Consider the following 18,850-nt stretch of genomic DNA (forward strand, 5'->3'; position numbering starts at 1 on the left):
TGACCTAAGGACCACCCTGAACCCAACAGACCTCAGGACCACCCATGACCCACAACACTGACCTAAGGACCACCCTGAACCCAACAGACCTCAGGACCACCCATGACTCCACAACACTGACCTAAGGATCACCCTGACCAACCCAACACTGCCCTAAGGACCACCCCTGACCACAACACTTACCAATGACCACCCCTGACCCACAACACTTACCTAAGGACCACCCTGACCCACAACACTGACCTAAGGACCACCCTGACCTAAACAGACCTGAGGAGGACCACCCTGACCCCCAACAACACTGACCTGAGGACCACCCTGACCCAAACAGACCTGAGGAGGACCACCCTGACCCCACAACACTGACCTGAGGACCACCCTGACCCAACCAGACCTGGAGACCACCCTGACCCACAACACTGACCTAAGGACCCACCTGACCCACAACAGACCTGAGGGCCACCCCTGGCCTAAGGACCACTGACCTGAAGTCTCTGTTTAACCTCGGAGGAGGCGACGGCGGAGTGCTCGTTCTTGTCCTTCTTCTGAGGGCCTCCAGCCGCTCAATCTCCTTCCTCTGTTTCTCCACACGTTCCTCCGCCCGCTGACTCTGCTGCTCCAGGTACTGCTGCTTGAGAGATAGATGGCAGAATTGATGGCCGCTGTCTGGTCTATACACACACGACACATACATACATATACACACATATACATATACATATACACATACATACACATATATACATACACACACACACACACACACACCGAGAGGGAGTTACTACACTACATGTTTGCTGTTCAACACCTCAGCTCACATGATCTACGTGTAAACATTAATCTGTATGTTCACAAATGTTCCTTCATCTTTCCAATGAAGGCTTTTGTTAAACCACCAATGTATGTAATAAGTCATTTATGTCCATGTATATTTTCAGCCTTCAGGCTGCAAACTTTTCAATAAACCGTTTATTATTATTATTATTATTATTATTATTATTATTAATTACATAATTTTATATATATATATATATATATATATATATATATATATATATATATATATATATATATATATATATATATTGCATACAAAAAACATACATACACACACACACACAAGGCTTTACATCCTGCTGTGTGGCTCCACTGAGTCACCACAACAACAATTACTTCCAAGTCACCGTCACAACCAACACGTTCTTAAAACACAACAAATATTATTTACAGGACACCGTGTTCTGGTACAATGTTGGAGCAGGTCAAGCATCAATAGGTACTGGACCAGGTGAGGCATCAATAGGTACTGGACCAGGTCAGGCATCAATAGGTACTGGACCAGTCAGCATCAATAGGTACTGGACCAGGTGAGGCATCAATAGGTACTGGACCAGTGAGGCATCATAGGTACTGACCAGGTCAGCATCAATAGGTACTTGACCAGTCAGAAATCAATAGGTACTGGACCAGGTGAGAAATCAATAGGTACTGACCAGGTGAGGAATCAATAGGTACTGGACCAGGCGGCATCAATATGTACTGGACCAGGTGAAAAGGTACTTGACCAGGTGAGAATCACTGGTACTGGACCAGGTGAGGGCATCAATATGTACTGACCAGGTGAGGCATCATAGGTACTGGACCAGGTGAGGCATCACAGTACTGAAACAGAGGCATCAATAGTACTGGACCAGGTGAGAAATCAATAGGTGCCGGACCAGTGAGAAATCAATAGGTACTGGACCAGGTAATAAGTATCACATCTTTTGGTCAACATGTTACACACACTAAGAAATGTTGATGGTGAGAACACCTTTACCCCAAAACCCTTAAACACTGCAACACAAACGAGCAACACCTGTGGATGATCTTCCCCCCACACACTTACAACTATCACTTCCACACTCTAACGTGGTCAAGGTCGATCGTTGTAGCATCAAACCAACCAGTTATTAATAGTATGGGAAGTGAGAGATGCAATCACCAACCGAGACACCGAGTGAGGAACACCTGGTGATTATTCTAACAAGGTGCTCAGGTGTCATAACTTGACAGATGGTATAAGATGATTACTGCACGGCCAACACACGACTACCCGCTGATTTACTTTACAAGAGCTAATAAAAAAACATTACACCTACAATGATATCAATAGGCGGTCAAGGTGCCGGGTGTTGAGGTGAGCAATGAACACAGCGGACTTCTATATTCTGTCTCTAGATGAAGTCCTCAAAAAACTAATCTGTAACTCGAGGATCGATGATTTTCACATGAACACAGCGACTCCTGTTGTCTCGGTAGGTTGCAAAATCCTTCGCCTGTTGTGTCATATTTTTTCAACGCAACTTTGTATAGATAATTTTGTGAGTGACTGTACAAACGTCCGTATGATCATTTCACAGAAGTAAAATATGAAATATATTAGAACTGGTTAACAAAGTCTGAATATTATAAACCATTCTACCTAAGCTACCTGGCCTCACCTGCCACCTGTTGCGGAATCTTTTACCTAATAAATATCACAGCGTTAAGTTAATTTATTTCTTTAGTGTTATTTGTATCCTATGTTACTTATGTTAAAAACCAGTTATGTCCACCATCTCAAACAAGTATCTGTCCACTCTGTGTGATTATGAGACCACAGATGATAGATATTGGCTCATCCATTTACCTTCAGTATATAGTTTAACATAAGAATGTAATGTGTATTTATTTGGACGTAATTAATATGATGTCCGGTTACCAAATGCATGTAACTTGCCATGCATACCAACCCTCCTGGGACACAGCCATACATACCAACCCCCAGACAGAGCCACTCATACCAACCTCCGGAACACGACCACAAGTACGCCCACCCTCCTGGGACACAGAGCCACATACCAACCTCCTGACACAGCCACGACACAACCCTCCTGGGACACAGAGCCACGCATACCAACCCTCCCGGGCATCAAGAGTTGCATGTAGTGTTTCAGAAGTCATTGGACCCATCTTGGCAGATACTTTATTGAGATATTGTACATTGTTATATCTCTAGTTACAGTGTGATGGTGGTGGGTAGTGAGTGGTTAAAGCATCTTAATTTGCACTCTTCGAGAGATGTAGAGTGAGGGCGATATGATAAGTGTATAAATGGAAGTCAGGGCTAAACAAAGGTGATATAACAAAGGACTAAACAATCAACCAAGAGCGAACTCGTAACATGTTTAAGTTAGACAAATTTAGATTTAGGCGTGAAAAGGTAAACATTGGTTTGGTAATAGAGTAGTGGACGAGTGAACAAAGTTACCAAAATCAACACCATTGAATACGCTGGATAGCTTCAAACATAGGGGGTGGATATATGAACGATAGGGTTGGGTGAAAACAGACTGTCCAGTAGGGCCAATAGGCCGGCTGCAGTTCCTCCATTCTTATGTTCTTATGTGTGGTGGGGTCATGGTCAGCCTCACCACACACCCTCACCTCCTCACAACATTGTTTTAAATTGCTAGAATGTATGAACCATGGGACTGGTGAGTCTAAATGATCCAAACTACAGCTACACATATGAAAATGTTTGACTAGACCACCTGTACAAAGTTGAGACACAACAGCGCTTCCTGCCACCCTAGCGGACAGTTCCTTGCATATCACAATACCGACGTATCCGCCAAAAAATTAATTATACAAAGCATTTATCTCCAACACACTGCCAAATTGAGAGCTCTTGAAAATACACACTCTACAGACTGATGATAATATCACACAGACCATCTACACTGATGGCTCTCTTAACACCGCCTGTGGAGGGCTGGAAGTGCTATTGTTGTGACTCAACCTGACGGTAATATAATTGAGAAAGGAGTTAGAATTAACTGGGCATCCACTCTACAAACTGAATTAGTTGCCATACTCACAGCACTAAATTAATTGAAACCACTGTTACTGACAGTCTCATCATCACTGACTCTCTATCCTCACTACTTGCCCTTGGTACCCTCGACTCAGGTTGTCACGATCTTGTCTCTGAAGCCAGACACAAATATTGCCTTGTTGACCGGGTGTCAGGGTCAAACTGTTGTGGATCCTCTCACATAGGCCTCATAAAACATGGTTGATGCCTCACCTAAAGACACCGTTGAATACAATTTGGGTCTGTCAAAAGAACCCTTAAAACTGTTAGAAAGAATTATTGATGAGTTTGACACAGAGAGACTAGTGCAAACAGGCACTAGTCGATCCATAGTTTACTATGATGAGATGTATCATGAAATGTATATGGAGCAAGTATCACAGATTACAAGATGTTGTAACTACTAGATTAAGGTTAGGATATAAGTACCAAGTAGATGTAAACAAAACTAATGTAAAGTGTGTGGCCAGACATATGGCCACACACCAAATCCCCTGACTGTGTGAAGATAGAACCTTAGGACAGGTCCAAGCCACTGTGTGTGAAATGGCACAACACTTCATCTCTAATGGCAAGATAGCCGATATATTAAGATTGTATCCAATTTTTTGCACTAAACTATATCAGTTCTCATGTACAGAACCAAATACACAATGTGCTTGAATACCTGTCACGTAAATGTGAATAACAAAGTAAAGACATACTGCCTCACACGCCTGTACCACGCAGTTGTGAATAAGTTACCTTTATGTATAGAACTAAACAAATAATGTATTGAAATACTGTGTAACATTCAGTGCCATAATATCTGACAACGAGGGTTAATTATTATGACCCTCTGTAAACTCTACTCTGTAATCCTTATGCTACCGCTCACAGGATGAGTGTGGGGTGCACATAAAGAAGGCTGTAAGCGGCAAAATCAAAATGAAAACATCAACTACACACCTCAGCTCCCCACCAACACACACCTCACCTCCCCACACACACCTCACCTGTCTCACCACACCACCACCACACACCACACCTCCCCACCACACACCACACCTCCCTCACCACACACCCACCCCCCTCACCACACACCTCACCTCCGCCAGGCTACACCTCCCATATATCAGTACAAGTGTTGTTATCCTGTGATGTTGTTTTGCTGGAAGAGGGAGCAGATCAGAAGTTGTGGGGTGAGGCGGGCTTGCAACCCCCCGCTTGTATTAACGGCAACACACATAAAACATAAATACCTAACACTGTGTGGAGGTTAATATGTTGCTGTACTCATAATGAAGAAAGTGTACAACAAGGAGGAACCCGCACAGTGTCTGTCTGTAACTTGGTAGATGTAGAACAGTGATGGAACATTCGGTGGTGAAAGAGTAAAAAAAAAAAAAGAATATGGAGACCTCAACATCGACAACAAATGAGGAAAGTGAAACAGCCCAGACTTAAAACAAATGATACAGACGAGGAAATGAAAGTGTCTGGGACCGCTTGAGTTCATAAGTGACGCAGTGAACCAGAGAATAAGAGGAGAAACAATAAATACAACCTAGAATTAAAAGAAAAAATACAAACGATCGGACTTTACAGGGTGTATTCGTAATGAAGGTTTAAAAAATTAGATTATATTAAAACACAAATTGTAGCTATTAAGAGGTCACTGTACAGTATCTTCACGAAGGAGGTATATAGTTGTCAGAATGAACACTGTGACTCCTGTTGTCTCGGTAGTGTTGTCAAAAATCCTTCGTCGGGTGTCATATTGTCTCACACCAAATCGTTGAAAGCCACTTTTTGGAGGCACTTTTGGCTGAGACTTTCTGGAGACATGGTCGGAGTAAATCTACCACAAAAATAAAAACCACACTTAAGTTATCAGGCATCATCAGGCGCCGCCTCCATCGTTTACATCGACAATAAACAAATATAGCGTCATTTGGCCCCGCCCTTTTCGTACCCAAGTAAATGAGCAGCACAAACAACAGTAAGCAAGGTGGTACAGCGGCCAACACACCCAGTAGAGTACAACCTAGTGGACAAACATCTCCACTTAATTAGTGTTATGAAGGTGTTATCGCCACGTGCCGGCCACATGTTGATTGAAGAAACTGTTGACAACTCAGGATAGCTTACTAAGCGAGATAAGAACATAAGAAGAGTCACATTGCTGGCTCTGCATGGCAGCCCTGTCGAGAGTTACTACCATCCATCATCCATGAATCTATCCTAGTCCCTTGAAATCCTTTCCAGTTCCACTTACTACAGCTGCTAAGCTTGTTCCACCTGTTCACCACCCTATTTTAGAACCAGTTTCTTCCTATCTCCTCCTAAACCTAAACTTATCCAACTTGAATCCGTTGCTGAGTCCTATCCTGCTCGGATATTATAAGAACTTTATCTATATCCCTTTATTGATTCCTTTCACCCACTTAAATACTTCTATCATATCTCCCGCACTCTTCGTCTTTCTAGGTGCAAGTTAAGTTTCTTTAACCTATCCATGGAAGGTTTTAAGTCCCGGAATCATTTTCGTCATTCTTCGCTGCACCGACTCTAGTGAATTGATATCCATTCTATAATAACACAGAACTGAACCGCATAATCGAGGTGCGCCTGACTAGCGCAAGATATAGTTGCAATAAGACCTCTGCACTCTGTTACTTACACTTCTAGATATATAAACCAATACTCTGTTTGCCTTATTTCGAACATGGAGGTGGCAGCAGCTGTATGACTGCCTGAGGATCGTCTATCGCCTTCTACCGTAGAGACAACATCTTGATCTTTCGTTCAACCAACATCTACCAAGAGGATATTATATTTGTTCTCGTTGGTCAAACCCTTAGACCCCAAAACGTGAGGTGATTCCTGATATACCAGCATTTGTTATATGTGAATTGTTCTTTAACAGGTTTTGACCGAATTATACTCATCACGTCAACGACAAGGGTCTTATTCTCCTGCACAAAACCAAAATCGCTACTATGAGCGGTTAAAGAAGATCATGTTATGGTAGAGTCTCTGTGTAATGTCGTTGTTATTTTGGTGTTTTAGCTAAGTCAGGTAGAATGAACACTGGTCGATTGAACCAAGTTTAACCTCCTGGACATAAATAAACTTCATCACGCTTGAAACAGTCTCGAACAGGTGTCGTTGTCGCCTTCCTAAGTTTATATCATGTGACGTAAGCAACAATACATTTCTCCGCGTTAACAACTTCCAAATTCCAATACAGTTGATCACCCCAAGATGCAACTGCAGAGAGTTCAGACGCTCGTATAGTACAGCCAACTACTAAAGTCCGTTCGCCTCTCTCATGAACCACGAACCCCGAGAGATTGACTCTGAAAAGCAGGATTGATACATTATTCTGTCCATAAATGGTTCGGGTTCATGAGTTTGAATCTCTCGGGGTTCAGTGGGGGGCGAACGGATCTTACCTCCCATCACCGCAGATTGAAGCACCAACAGTAACAATAACCAGATATGAAGCACCAACAGTAACAATAAACAGATATGAAGCACCAACAGTAACAATAACCAGATATGAAGCACCAACAGTAACAATAAACAGATATGAAGCACCAACAGTAACAATAAACAGATATGAAGCACCAACAGTAAATAAACACATATGAAGCACCAACAGTAACAATAACCAGATATGAAGCACCAACAGTAATAAACAGATATGAAGCACCAACAGTAACAATAAACAGATATGAAGCACCAACAGTAACAATAAACACATATGAAGCACCAACAGTAACAATAACCAGATAAGAAGCACCAACAGTAACAATAAACAGATATGAAGCACCAACAGTAACAATAAACAGATATGAAGCACCAACAGTAACAATAAACAGATATGAAGCACCAACAGTAACAATAAACACATATGAAGCACCAACAGTAACAATAAACACATATGAAGCACCAACAGTAAATAATAAAGAGATATGAAGCACCAACAGTAACAATAAACACATATGAAGCACCAACAGTAACAATAAACAGATATGAAGCACCAACAGTGACAATAAACACATATGAAGCACCAACAGTAACAATAAACACATATGAAGCACCAACAGTAACAATAAACACATTGAACACCAACAGTAACAATAAACACAAGAAGCACCAACAGTAACAATAAACATATGGAAGCACCAACAGTAACAATAAACACATATGAAGCACCAACAGTAACAATAAACACATGAAGCACCAACAGTAACAATAAACACACATGGAAGCACCAACAGTAACAAATAAACACATATGAAGCACCAACAGTAACAATAAACACATATATGAAGCACCAACAGTAACAATAAACACATATGAAGCACCAACAGTAACAATAACCACATATGAAGCACCAACAGTAACAATAAACACATAGCACCAGTAACAATAAACACATATGAAGCACCAACAGTAACAATAAACAGATATGAAGCACCAACAGTAACAATAAACACATATGAAGCACCAACAGTAACAATAAACACATAGGAGCCCAACAGTAACAATAAGCATATGAGCACCAACAGTAACAATAAACACATATGAAGCACCAACAGTAACAATAAACACATAGGCACCAACAGTAACAATAAACAGTATGAAGCACCAACAGTAACAATAAACACATATGAAGCACCAACAGTAACAATAACCAGATATGAAGCACCAACAGTGACAATAAACACATATGAAGCACCAACAGTAACAATAAACAGATATGAAGCACCAACAGTAACAATTAAACAGATATGAAGCACCAACAGTAACAATAAACACATTGAAGCACCAACAGTAACAATAAACACATATGAAGCACCAACAGTAACAATAAACACATATGAAGCACCAACAGTAACAATAAACACATATGAGCACCCAGTAACAATAAACACATATGAAGCACCAACAGTAACAATAAACAGATATGAAGCACCAACAGTAACAATAAACACATATGAAGCCCAACAGTAACAATAAACACATATGAGCACCAACAGTAACTAATAAACACATATGAAGCACCAACAGTAACAATAAACACATATGAAGCACCAACAGTAACAATAAACACATATGAAGCACCAACAGTAACAATAAACACATATGAAGCACCAACAGTAACAATAAACACATATGAAGCACCAACAGTAACAATAAACACATATGGCACCAACATGACAATAAACACATATGAAGCACCAACAGTAACAATAAACACATATGAAGCACCAACAGTAACAATAAACAGATATGAAGCACCAACAGTAACAATAAACACATATGAAGCACCAACAGTAACAATAAACAGATATGAAGCACCAACAGTAACAATAAACACATATGAAGCACCAACAGTGAATAAACACATATGAAGCACCAACAGTAACAATAAACACATATGAAGCACCAACAGTAACAATAAACACATATGAAGCACCAACAGTAACAATAAACAGATATGAAGCACCAACAGTAACAATAACCAGATATGAAGCACCAACAGTAACAATAAACAGATATGAAGCACCAACAGTAACAATAAACAGATATGAAGCACCAACAGTAACATATGAAGCACCAACAGTGACAATAAACACATATGAAGCACCAACAGTAACAATAAACAGATATGAAGCACCAACAGTAACAATAAACAGATATGAAGCACCAACAGTGACAATAAACACATATGAAGCACCAACAGTAACAATAAACAGATATGAAGCACCAACAGTAACAATAAACAGATATGAAGCACCAACAGAGCATCACAAAGTCAACAACACAGACTTAATAACACCTAAATGAAGCACACTTATTACCCCTACCCAAATGAAGCACTTAATGAACCAACCACAAGTCAACCACCATCAAGCTTACGGAAGTCATTGCGTGGACGAGTGAGTCACACACATGGGGAAAGGTTCCATAGGTGAAAGGTCATATGGGTGAAGGGACCACAACAGGGGGACTGAAAGGTCAAAAGGTCATAAGCCTCGTAATAAAGAAGAAAGGAACCTTAAATATACATGCCATAAGGTCAAAAGGTCGCTGCCAAAGGTCACGATTTAGACGTCAAAAAGTCCCAAAAGGTCATACAACCACAAGTCTAAAAAGGTCACACACACACTCAAAAGGTTCAAAAGGTCACACACACACTCAAAAGGTTCAAAAGGCCACACACACACACATTCAAAAGGTCCAAAAAGGCCACACACACACTCAAAAGGTTCAAAAAGGCCACACACACACACACTCAAAGGTTCAAAAGGCCACACACACACACTAAAAAGGTCCAAAGGCCACACACACACACACACACTCAAAAGGTTCAAAAAGGCCACACACACACACTCAAAAGGTCCAAAAGGTCACACACACACACTCAAAAAGGTCTGAAAGGTCACACACACACACACTCAAAAGGTTCAAAAGACCACACACACACTCAAAAGGTCCAAAAGGCCACACACACACACTCAAAAGGTCCAAAAGGCCACACACACACTCAAAAGGTCCATAAAAGGCCACACACACACTGCCAAAAGGTCCAAAGGCCACACACACTCACAAACCACACACACACTCAAGCAAAAGGCCACCACACCAAGGTCCAAAAACCACACACACTCAAAAGGTTCAAGGCCACACACACACACTCAAAGGTTCAAGGCCACACACACCTCAAAGGTCCAAGGCACACACACACACCCAAGGCCACACACACACACAAAAGGCCACACACACACACACACACTCAAAAAGGTTCAAAGGCCACACACACCTCAAAAGGTCCAAAGGCCACACACACACACACAAAGGTCCAAAGGCCACACACACACACACACTCAAAAGGTTCAAAGGCCACACACACACACCTCAAAAGGTCCAAGGCCACACACACACACTCAAGGTCAAAAAGGCCACACACACACACACACTCAAAAGGTTCAAGGCCACACACACACTCAAGGTCCAAAAAAACACACACTCAAAAGGTCAAAGGCCACACACACACCTCAAAAGGTTCAAAAGACACACACACTCAAGGTCAAAGGCCACACACACACCTCAAAAAGGTCCAAAAGGCCACACACACACACTAAAAGGTCACACACACAATCCAAGGCCAAAAGGCACACACACACACACACACACACACTCAAAGGTCCAAGGCCACACACACCTCAAAAGGTCCAAAAGGCCACACACACACTCAAGGCCACACACACACACACACTCAAAGGCCACACACACACACTCAAAATGCCAAAAGGCCAACGATTAAAAATGTCCAAAAGTTCCCAGGTTTGTTTTAAAAGGTCAAAGGGCATTAATGGCCACAAGATGACGCTGTTAAAGGTCGAGGGACTGGGAGGCTACGGCGGCCACTAACAGGTCAGGTCAGGTGGTGAAAGGTGAAAGGTCGTGAGGCGAATTAACTCAGCGGGCAAAAATATCCTCGAAAGGTCAAATGGCGAGAGAGAGAGAGAGAGAGAGACCAACAATGGTTTCCATCTCTCTTCACAGAGTCCTGGACAGGAAAAAGACCAGACAGACAACAGACAGACAGACAGACAGACAGACAGACAGACGGACGGACCGGACGGACCACCATCGTGTTTGCCATAGAGTGTCTGGCGGAAGACAGTACACCTTCACTGTTGTACTCCTGCAGTACCCTGTTGTACCTTACTGTACACCCTTCACTGTTGTACACCTGCAGTACCGTACACCCTACACTGTTGTACACCTGCAGTACTGTACACCTCTTCACTGTTGCTACACCTGCAGTACACACCCTACACTGTTGTACACCTCAGTACTGTACACCCTTCACTGTTGTACACCTGCAGTACCGTACACTGTTGTACACCTGCAGTACTGTACACCCTTCACTGTTGTACACCTGCAGTACCGTACACCCTACACTGTTGTACACCTGCAGTACTGTACCTCTTCACTGTTGTACACCTGCAGTACTGTACACCACACTGTTATTACACCTCCAGTACTGTACACCCTTCACTGTTACTGCAGTACCGTACACCCTGTTGTACACCTGCAGTACTGTACACCCTTCACTGTTGTACCTGCAGTACTGTACCCTTCACTGTGTACACCTGCAGTACTGTACACCCTTCACTGTTTACACCTGCAGTACTGCACCCTACACTGTTGTACACCTGCAGTACTGTACACTCTTCACTGTTGCACACCTGCAGTGCATACCCCACTGTTACCTCAGTACTGTACACCCTTCACTGTTGTACACCTCCAGTACTGCTCTATCACTGTTGTACAACCTGCAGTACTGTACACCCTTCACTGTTGTACCAACCTGCAGTACATACCCCTTACTGTACACCTGCAGTACTGTACACCCTACACTGTTGTACACTGCCAGTACTGTACACCCTACACTGTACACCTCAGTACTGTACACTCTTCACTGTTGTACAACCTGCAGTACTACTGTTGTACAACCTGCAGTACTGTACACCCTACACTGTTTACAGTACTGTACACCCTACACTGTTGTACCTGCAGTACTGCACCTGACACCTCAGTACTGTACACACTCTTCACTGTTGTACACCTGCAGTACTGTACACCCCTTCACTGTTGTACAACCTGCAGTACTGTACACTCTTCACTGTTGTACACCTGCAGTACTGTACACCTTCACTGTTGTACAACCTGCAGTACTGTACACCCTACACTGTTGTACACCTCCCAATTCTGCACTCTTCACTGTTGTACACTGCAGTTTACACCCTTCACTGTTGCCTGCAGTACTGTACCTCTTCACTGTTGTACACCTGCAGTACTGTACACCTATTTGTACACCTCCAGTACTGTACACCCTACACTGTTGTACACCTGCAGTACTGTACACCCTACACTGTTGTACACCTCCAGTACTGCCCTACACTGTCGTACACCACCAGTACTGTACACTACACTGTCGTACACCACCAGTACTGTACACCCTACACTGTTGTACACCTCCAGTACTGTACACCCTACACTGTCGTACACCACCAGTACTGTACACCCTACACTGTCGTACACCACCAGTACTGTACACCCTACACTGTCGTACACCACCAGTACTGTACACCTACACTGTTGTACACCTCCAGTACTGTACACCCTACACTGTTGTACACCTGCAGTACTGTACACCCTACACTGTCGTACACCACCAGTACTGTACACTGTACACCTCCAGTACTGTACACCCCTACACTGTTGTACACCTCCAGTACTGTACAGTACACCCTACACTGTTGTACACCTGCAGTACTGTACACCCTACACTGTTGTACACCTCAGTACTGTATTATACACCTCCCATGTACACCCCTACACTGTTATCCTGTACCTCAGTACTGTACACCCTACATTTGTACACCTGCAGTACTGTACACCCTACACTTATTTACACCTCAGTACTTCATATTGTACACCTCCAGTACATACACCCCTACTGTTGTACCTCCATACTGTACACCCTTCACTGTTACACCTGCAGTATTGTACATTACACCTGCTGTAGCTCTCACTCCACTATACACTGCTCTGCCTACTAGCTCTGTACACTACCCCTCTACTGTACACACCTAGCTCTGTTCACTGCCTTTACTGTACCTCTACTGTACAGATACCAACTCTGCACACTGCCTCTACTGTACGTCTACTACAGTACACTACTAGCTCTGTACACTGCCTCTACTGTACATCTGCACATACAGTACACTACTAGCTCTGTACCTGCCTCTACGTACACTACTATCTCTACCTCTACTGCACTCACCAGCTCTGTACACTGCCTCTACTGTACACTACTAGCTCTGTACACTACCTCTACTACCCAAAGCTCTGTGCCACACTGCCTCTACTTGCTCTGCTGCCTCTACAGTACCTGCCTCTGTACACTGCCTCTGCTGTACACTAATAGCTCTGTACTGCCTCCTACAGTACCTGCCTCTGTACCTGCCTCTACAGTGCCTCTACTGTACACTGCCTCTACTGCTCTGTACACTGCCTCTACAGTACCTGCCCTCCTACCAGCCTGCCTCCTACAGTACACTGCCTTTACTGGACCTGCCTCTACTGTACACTAGCTCCTGTACACTGCCTCTACAGTACACTGCCTCTACTGTACACTGCCTCTACAGTACACTGCCTCTACTGTACATTAAACCAGTAACCCTCACGGTGCAGCGAACACAGTGCACTGAGCCCCCAAGTGGAAGCCGTCCTAAAGCTACTCAAGGTACAGCCCAACCCTCAGCTACACTCAAGGTACAGCTGACCTCAAAGCTACACCTCAAGGTACAGCTGACCTCAAGCTACACCTCAAGGTACAGCTGACCTCAAGCTACACCTCAAGGCAGCTGACCCTCAAGCAACACGTCAGGTACAGCTGACCATCAAAGGTACATTCAAGGTACACTGACCATCAAACTCACGTCAGGTACAGCTGACTATCAAAGCTACATGTCAGGTACAGCTGATCCTCAAAGCTACGTCAAGGTACAGCTGACCATCAAAGCTACACGTCAAGGTACAGCTGATCCTCAAAGCTACACCTCAAGGTACAGCTGCCCTCAAAGCTACACGTCAAGGTACAGCTGACCCTCAGCTGCACCTCAGGTACACTGACCATCACTACACCTCAAGGTACAGCTGACCCTCAAAGCTAGCAGTTAGCCCTCAAGATACAGTGGTCACGGGGGGCGGGGAGAGTCTGGCTCCTTTATCTTGCCTAATCCTGGACACACCACACACACACACACACACAGGTTATCTGCATTACATTACCACCATATACTTACACTCCTCCAGTTATATAGCTTGTACGTGTGTGTGTGTGTGTGTGTTTTTGTGTGTGTGTGTGTGTGTGTGTGTGTGTGTGTGTGTTAGTCTCTACATCAACTGAAACACAACGACAAAGTCAACCAACCTTTTGTACAACTTGTCCAATACTTGTATATCCACATAATACTACTACTACCAATAATAACAATAATAATAATAATAATAATAATAATAATAATAATAATAATAATAATAATAATAATAATAATGTCATGGGTTGCGTTTGGCTTACCCACGCAACCAATTCCAAAGTTTGTTTTACTAGAGATAAGGCACCAGGCGAGGCATAACTGGGACATGTATTTTCCATTAGTGGTATGTTAGCCAGCCTTTAGGGTGGGGGGGGGGGCAGTGAGACAGTGTTGTACTGTTCGTCACCTGACACCCAAAAACCTCATTTTAAGTAGTATCCCCTTGGCCATGGGTTAGCCAAGACGTCTCCGTCCTCTCCCTCCTGAAGGGAGCGGGACACCACACAGAGTCCTCAACCACCACCCTGTCCTGTGGACCGTCGTCGACACGGGATTAAGCGTGTTAACCTAGGTTGTTATCCCCGTGGAAATATCACGTGTGGATGCCTGGTTGCAACAAGAGCAATCAGGGCTGGCCTATCAAACCTACAGTAAATGGTTAATAAATTCACGCTTACAGAGTTCTCCTGCACGACACCCGTCTACAGTGACCGTGATCGACACGAGACTAAGTGTGTTAACCTAGGTTTGTTATCCCTGTGGAAATATCACGTATGGAAGCCTGGTTGCGACAAAAGCAATCCAAGCTGGTCTATTGCACCTAAGTGGTTAATTCAAGTCACGCTTACCAGTTCTCCTGGCTGCGACAACCATCTACAGTGACTGTCAGTGACGCGAGACTATGTGTGGTAACCCAAGAGTACCTTTTTGTTGCTATTGCCTGTGGAAAGAATTTCTTGTGTGGAAGCTTGTTGCAACAAGAGCAATCCAGGCTGGCAGTAAATGTATCACTTGAAGAATTAAGGCTCTGTTAAGTCATACCCATAGTAGAGTAATCACATGTGTCCCCAAGTTGAAAACTCCCTCTTTTAGAAGATTAATTTTATTACAGCGTGAATGCGAGTGAATCATATATCCATGCAAATTGTAAATCATTGTATGGAAACTTGACAAAAAAATGTAAGTGCAATTATCTGCCCGTATCTGTGATCCTATCTTATTATTACTAAAGGTAATGACTGATTGGCGACCTACTGCATGGGAGTAGGGAACGTTACCGACCATACCACAAGAGCACTTGGGGTATGGTCGGTAACGTTCCCTAGTCCCATGCAGTAGGTCGAGGGTTCGAGTCCTGGCTGGTGAGGTAGTTGATTATATGTATGTATGTATGCATGTATGTACACTTGCAACAAAAAGTATCGGTGCATACTGTAGTGTGAACAATTTGAGACCAGTGACGATAGGTATTGGGAAAGGCGAGTGGTTCCAGCCGTATGTTGGCAGCCCTGATTGTCAGCCATATGGCAACACCTAGTGGTCATGAGGATATACTTACCAACCTTCCCGATATATCACAGTGTATACGTATCGTTTCGAAACTCGTCGATCTCACCCTGCACCGATACTTTTTGGTGCGAGTGTACATGTGTATGTATGTATGTATGTATGCATGTATGTATGTATGTATGTATGTATGTATGTATGCATGTATGTATGTATGTATGTGGTGACCTATGGACTGTGGTGTAATAGTCAGCATCATCGCCTCGCAAGAGAGCGGACCGACCGGAGTTCGATCCTCAGGCAGTGTGAAACCATGGACAAGTTTCTTTACGCCATTTGCCTGTCTACCCAGCAGTAATTGGGGACCTGGATGTTAATCGATTTGCGGACTATTCCTTAATACAACTCGTTAACTCAGGGTGTGGTTGTTGTGTTGGCGACAGCTTCTACACCTTAAACAAATTCACGCTTAGGTGGCCCTTGGGCCGGCCTTCCTCTTACCTCCAGTACTTCACCAGCCACATCACGAGGGCAGTACTTCACCCGCCACACCACGAGGGCAGTACTTCATCAGCCAGTACTTCAATATCTAACAGCTGTCCTTCACCTGGCACCACTATACCTGTCCCCAGTATAGTGTTGCTGTTATCTACAACACCCGCACTACTATACTAGATAACTGCGGCAATTACCACACCTACGGCCACCTGTTAGAGTCTTCAAATAATAATAGTCCCATAACAATAATAATAACAACCATAACAAGAATAATAACAATACCAAGGAACCTTCACTACAGTAACACAATAACTTCCCCGAGAACCACCAGTAGAGGGCGTGTTGCTCTGGCCTGGAACCACACTATAGACACATTGCAGATTCTAGTGTGTATTGTAGATTCAAGTCTCAGCATCTAGGCGTGGTTTTACCTTTGATGAAAATGACGATGAAAATGACGATGGTGACGATAATGATGATGATGACGATGATGATTATGACGATGATGATAACAGTCAATTTGAGAAATATTACCAGATACACTTATAACAAGTTTCCCACCGCCTTTCTACTACCTCACAAGCACAGTACCTTGGCTACCTACACTGCGCCAACTACGGCCAGGTAATGTTGTGATCCTGCCGACAGTAAAAACGTTAGTATGTCGGTTCCTTTAACTCAACTTATTACTGTCGTTAATACTAAGACATTCATATAATCCATTACCTATAAATATGCCAAGTGGATAAAAACGAGTATTTAATATTTTTTTCTGTGTATTTCTTAATTAAATTATTGACTCACCTGAAGATTATCACCTTTAATTTATTTCACCTGATGATTAAACACTCTTAAGTTACCTGGGAGAGTTAGGTTAGGTTACAGTGGTTAGGTTAGGTTAGCGTTAGGTTAGGTTACAGTGGTTAATCTCACAGTGAAACAAGCTGGGGGTCTAATCTTCAGGTCATAGCACAAATTCCCTCCGCTAATATCGTCCAACACACCGATGACCATAACAAATACAAACAAACAATATCTGCTTGGCTGAGGTTAGTGGAAGAAAACAACAACAATGGGTGTTCGTCCCAGCCAGCAGGGACGTCAGTAATATAACCTGCTTAGACCAGCCCACGTTAACCATTATTTACGGGTTGTGAGGAAAACACACACACACACCGACGCCAAGCTGTACGCTTCCGAGGGGCTGTCTCCACCTTTCAGTCACTCACCTGTGGCGTCCCCCAAGGCACTAAGATGGGACCACTCTGCTTCCTTATGCTTATCAATAATGCCCTAAGAGAAACCCCTGCTCGCTGGAAATATGTCGACGACTCCACCATTGGGATCAGCGTCAACAATTCACTCGACTATACGCCCATCAGGATTTATTGAACAGTCTCTCAAACTGGGCCACCAACAACGCGTCACCATCAACTTCGCCACCAGACTCGCCAGTTTATGCATCAACCTCTCCTCCGACATTGTCCACCTCTATTCCATTACTTTAGGTCCGAACGCTCCAGGTTGTAGATTCAAAGCTCCTCCAGCGTCACCAGACAACAAGCTTCGGTGGAAACACGTCAGTGAAGTTGTCCAAATCCTCCAGTTTCCGCGTCTCCTCCTACGCCGACTCAAGTCCCTCGGAGTTCCTGCACCCGAGCTCCTCAGTGTTTTCTCAACATTCATACTTCCCAAGCTCACCTATGCCTCCCCTACCTGGTCTTCCTCCCTAAATGCCACACAACGTAAACACCTAGAAAAAGTGCAAAAGAGAGCATACAAGATTATTCTCTCCCTTCCTACTCCACATATCAAGAAGTGCTCAACACACTGACCCTTTCGACTCTCACTGACCATCACCACGACCTCATCTGCAAATTTGGTGAGAAGCTACTACACCATCCTCGACACCGGCTCTTACTACCACCTGAGATCCCTAGCCTGAGAATTGCTGTTCGACACCACAACCGCATCCAGCCCATACGTGCACGAACTGATCGCTATAAGAACAGCCCAGTCCCAACCATTGTAAAAATTATCAATAACTTGTAATAAA

At 43.5% G+C, this 18,850-nt stretch overlaps 1 protein-coding gene and 1 long non-coding RNA gene across 2 annotated transcripts in view; both read right to left on the reverse strand.

Annotated features, from left to right (window-relative positions):
- Positions 1-436: 436 nt before the first annotated feature.
- LOC121854859 (histone deacetylase 4-like) overlaps positions 437-18,850 on the reverse strand; it is a gene marked incomplete at its 3' end in the record, with an annotated part of 99,979 nt that continues 81,565 nt past the window's right edge. Inside the window, exon 7 of the mRNA XM_042349663.1 lies at positions 437-631. Coding sequence (XP_042205597.1) covers positions 437-631 — 195 coding nt within the window. The remainder of the gene's footprint in view (positions 632-18,850) is intronic.
- On the reverse strand, positions 12,521-13,372 carry LOC121854856. Its single transcript, XR_006086653.1, has 3 exons — positions 13,350-13,372; positions 13,216-13,265; positions 12,521-12,614 (listed from the first exon to the last, which is right to left on the reverse strand). It is a non-coding gene; the product is annotated as an uncharacterized LOC121854856 (long non-coding RNA).

The sequence above is a fragment of the Homarus americanus genome, unplaced genomic scaffold (genome assembly GCF_018991925.1).
Source record: "Homarus americanus isolate GMGI-L3 unplaced genomic scaffold, GMGI_Hamer_2.0 scaffold46625, whole genome shotgun sequence".
Taxonomy (NCBI): domain Eukaryota; kingdom Metazoa; phylum Arthropoda; class Malacostraca; order Decapoda; family Nephropidae; genus Homarus; species Homarus americanus.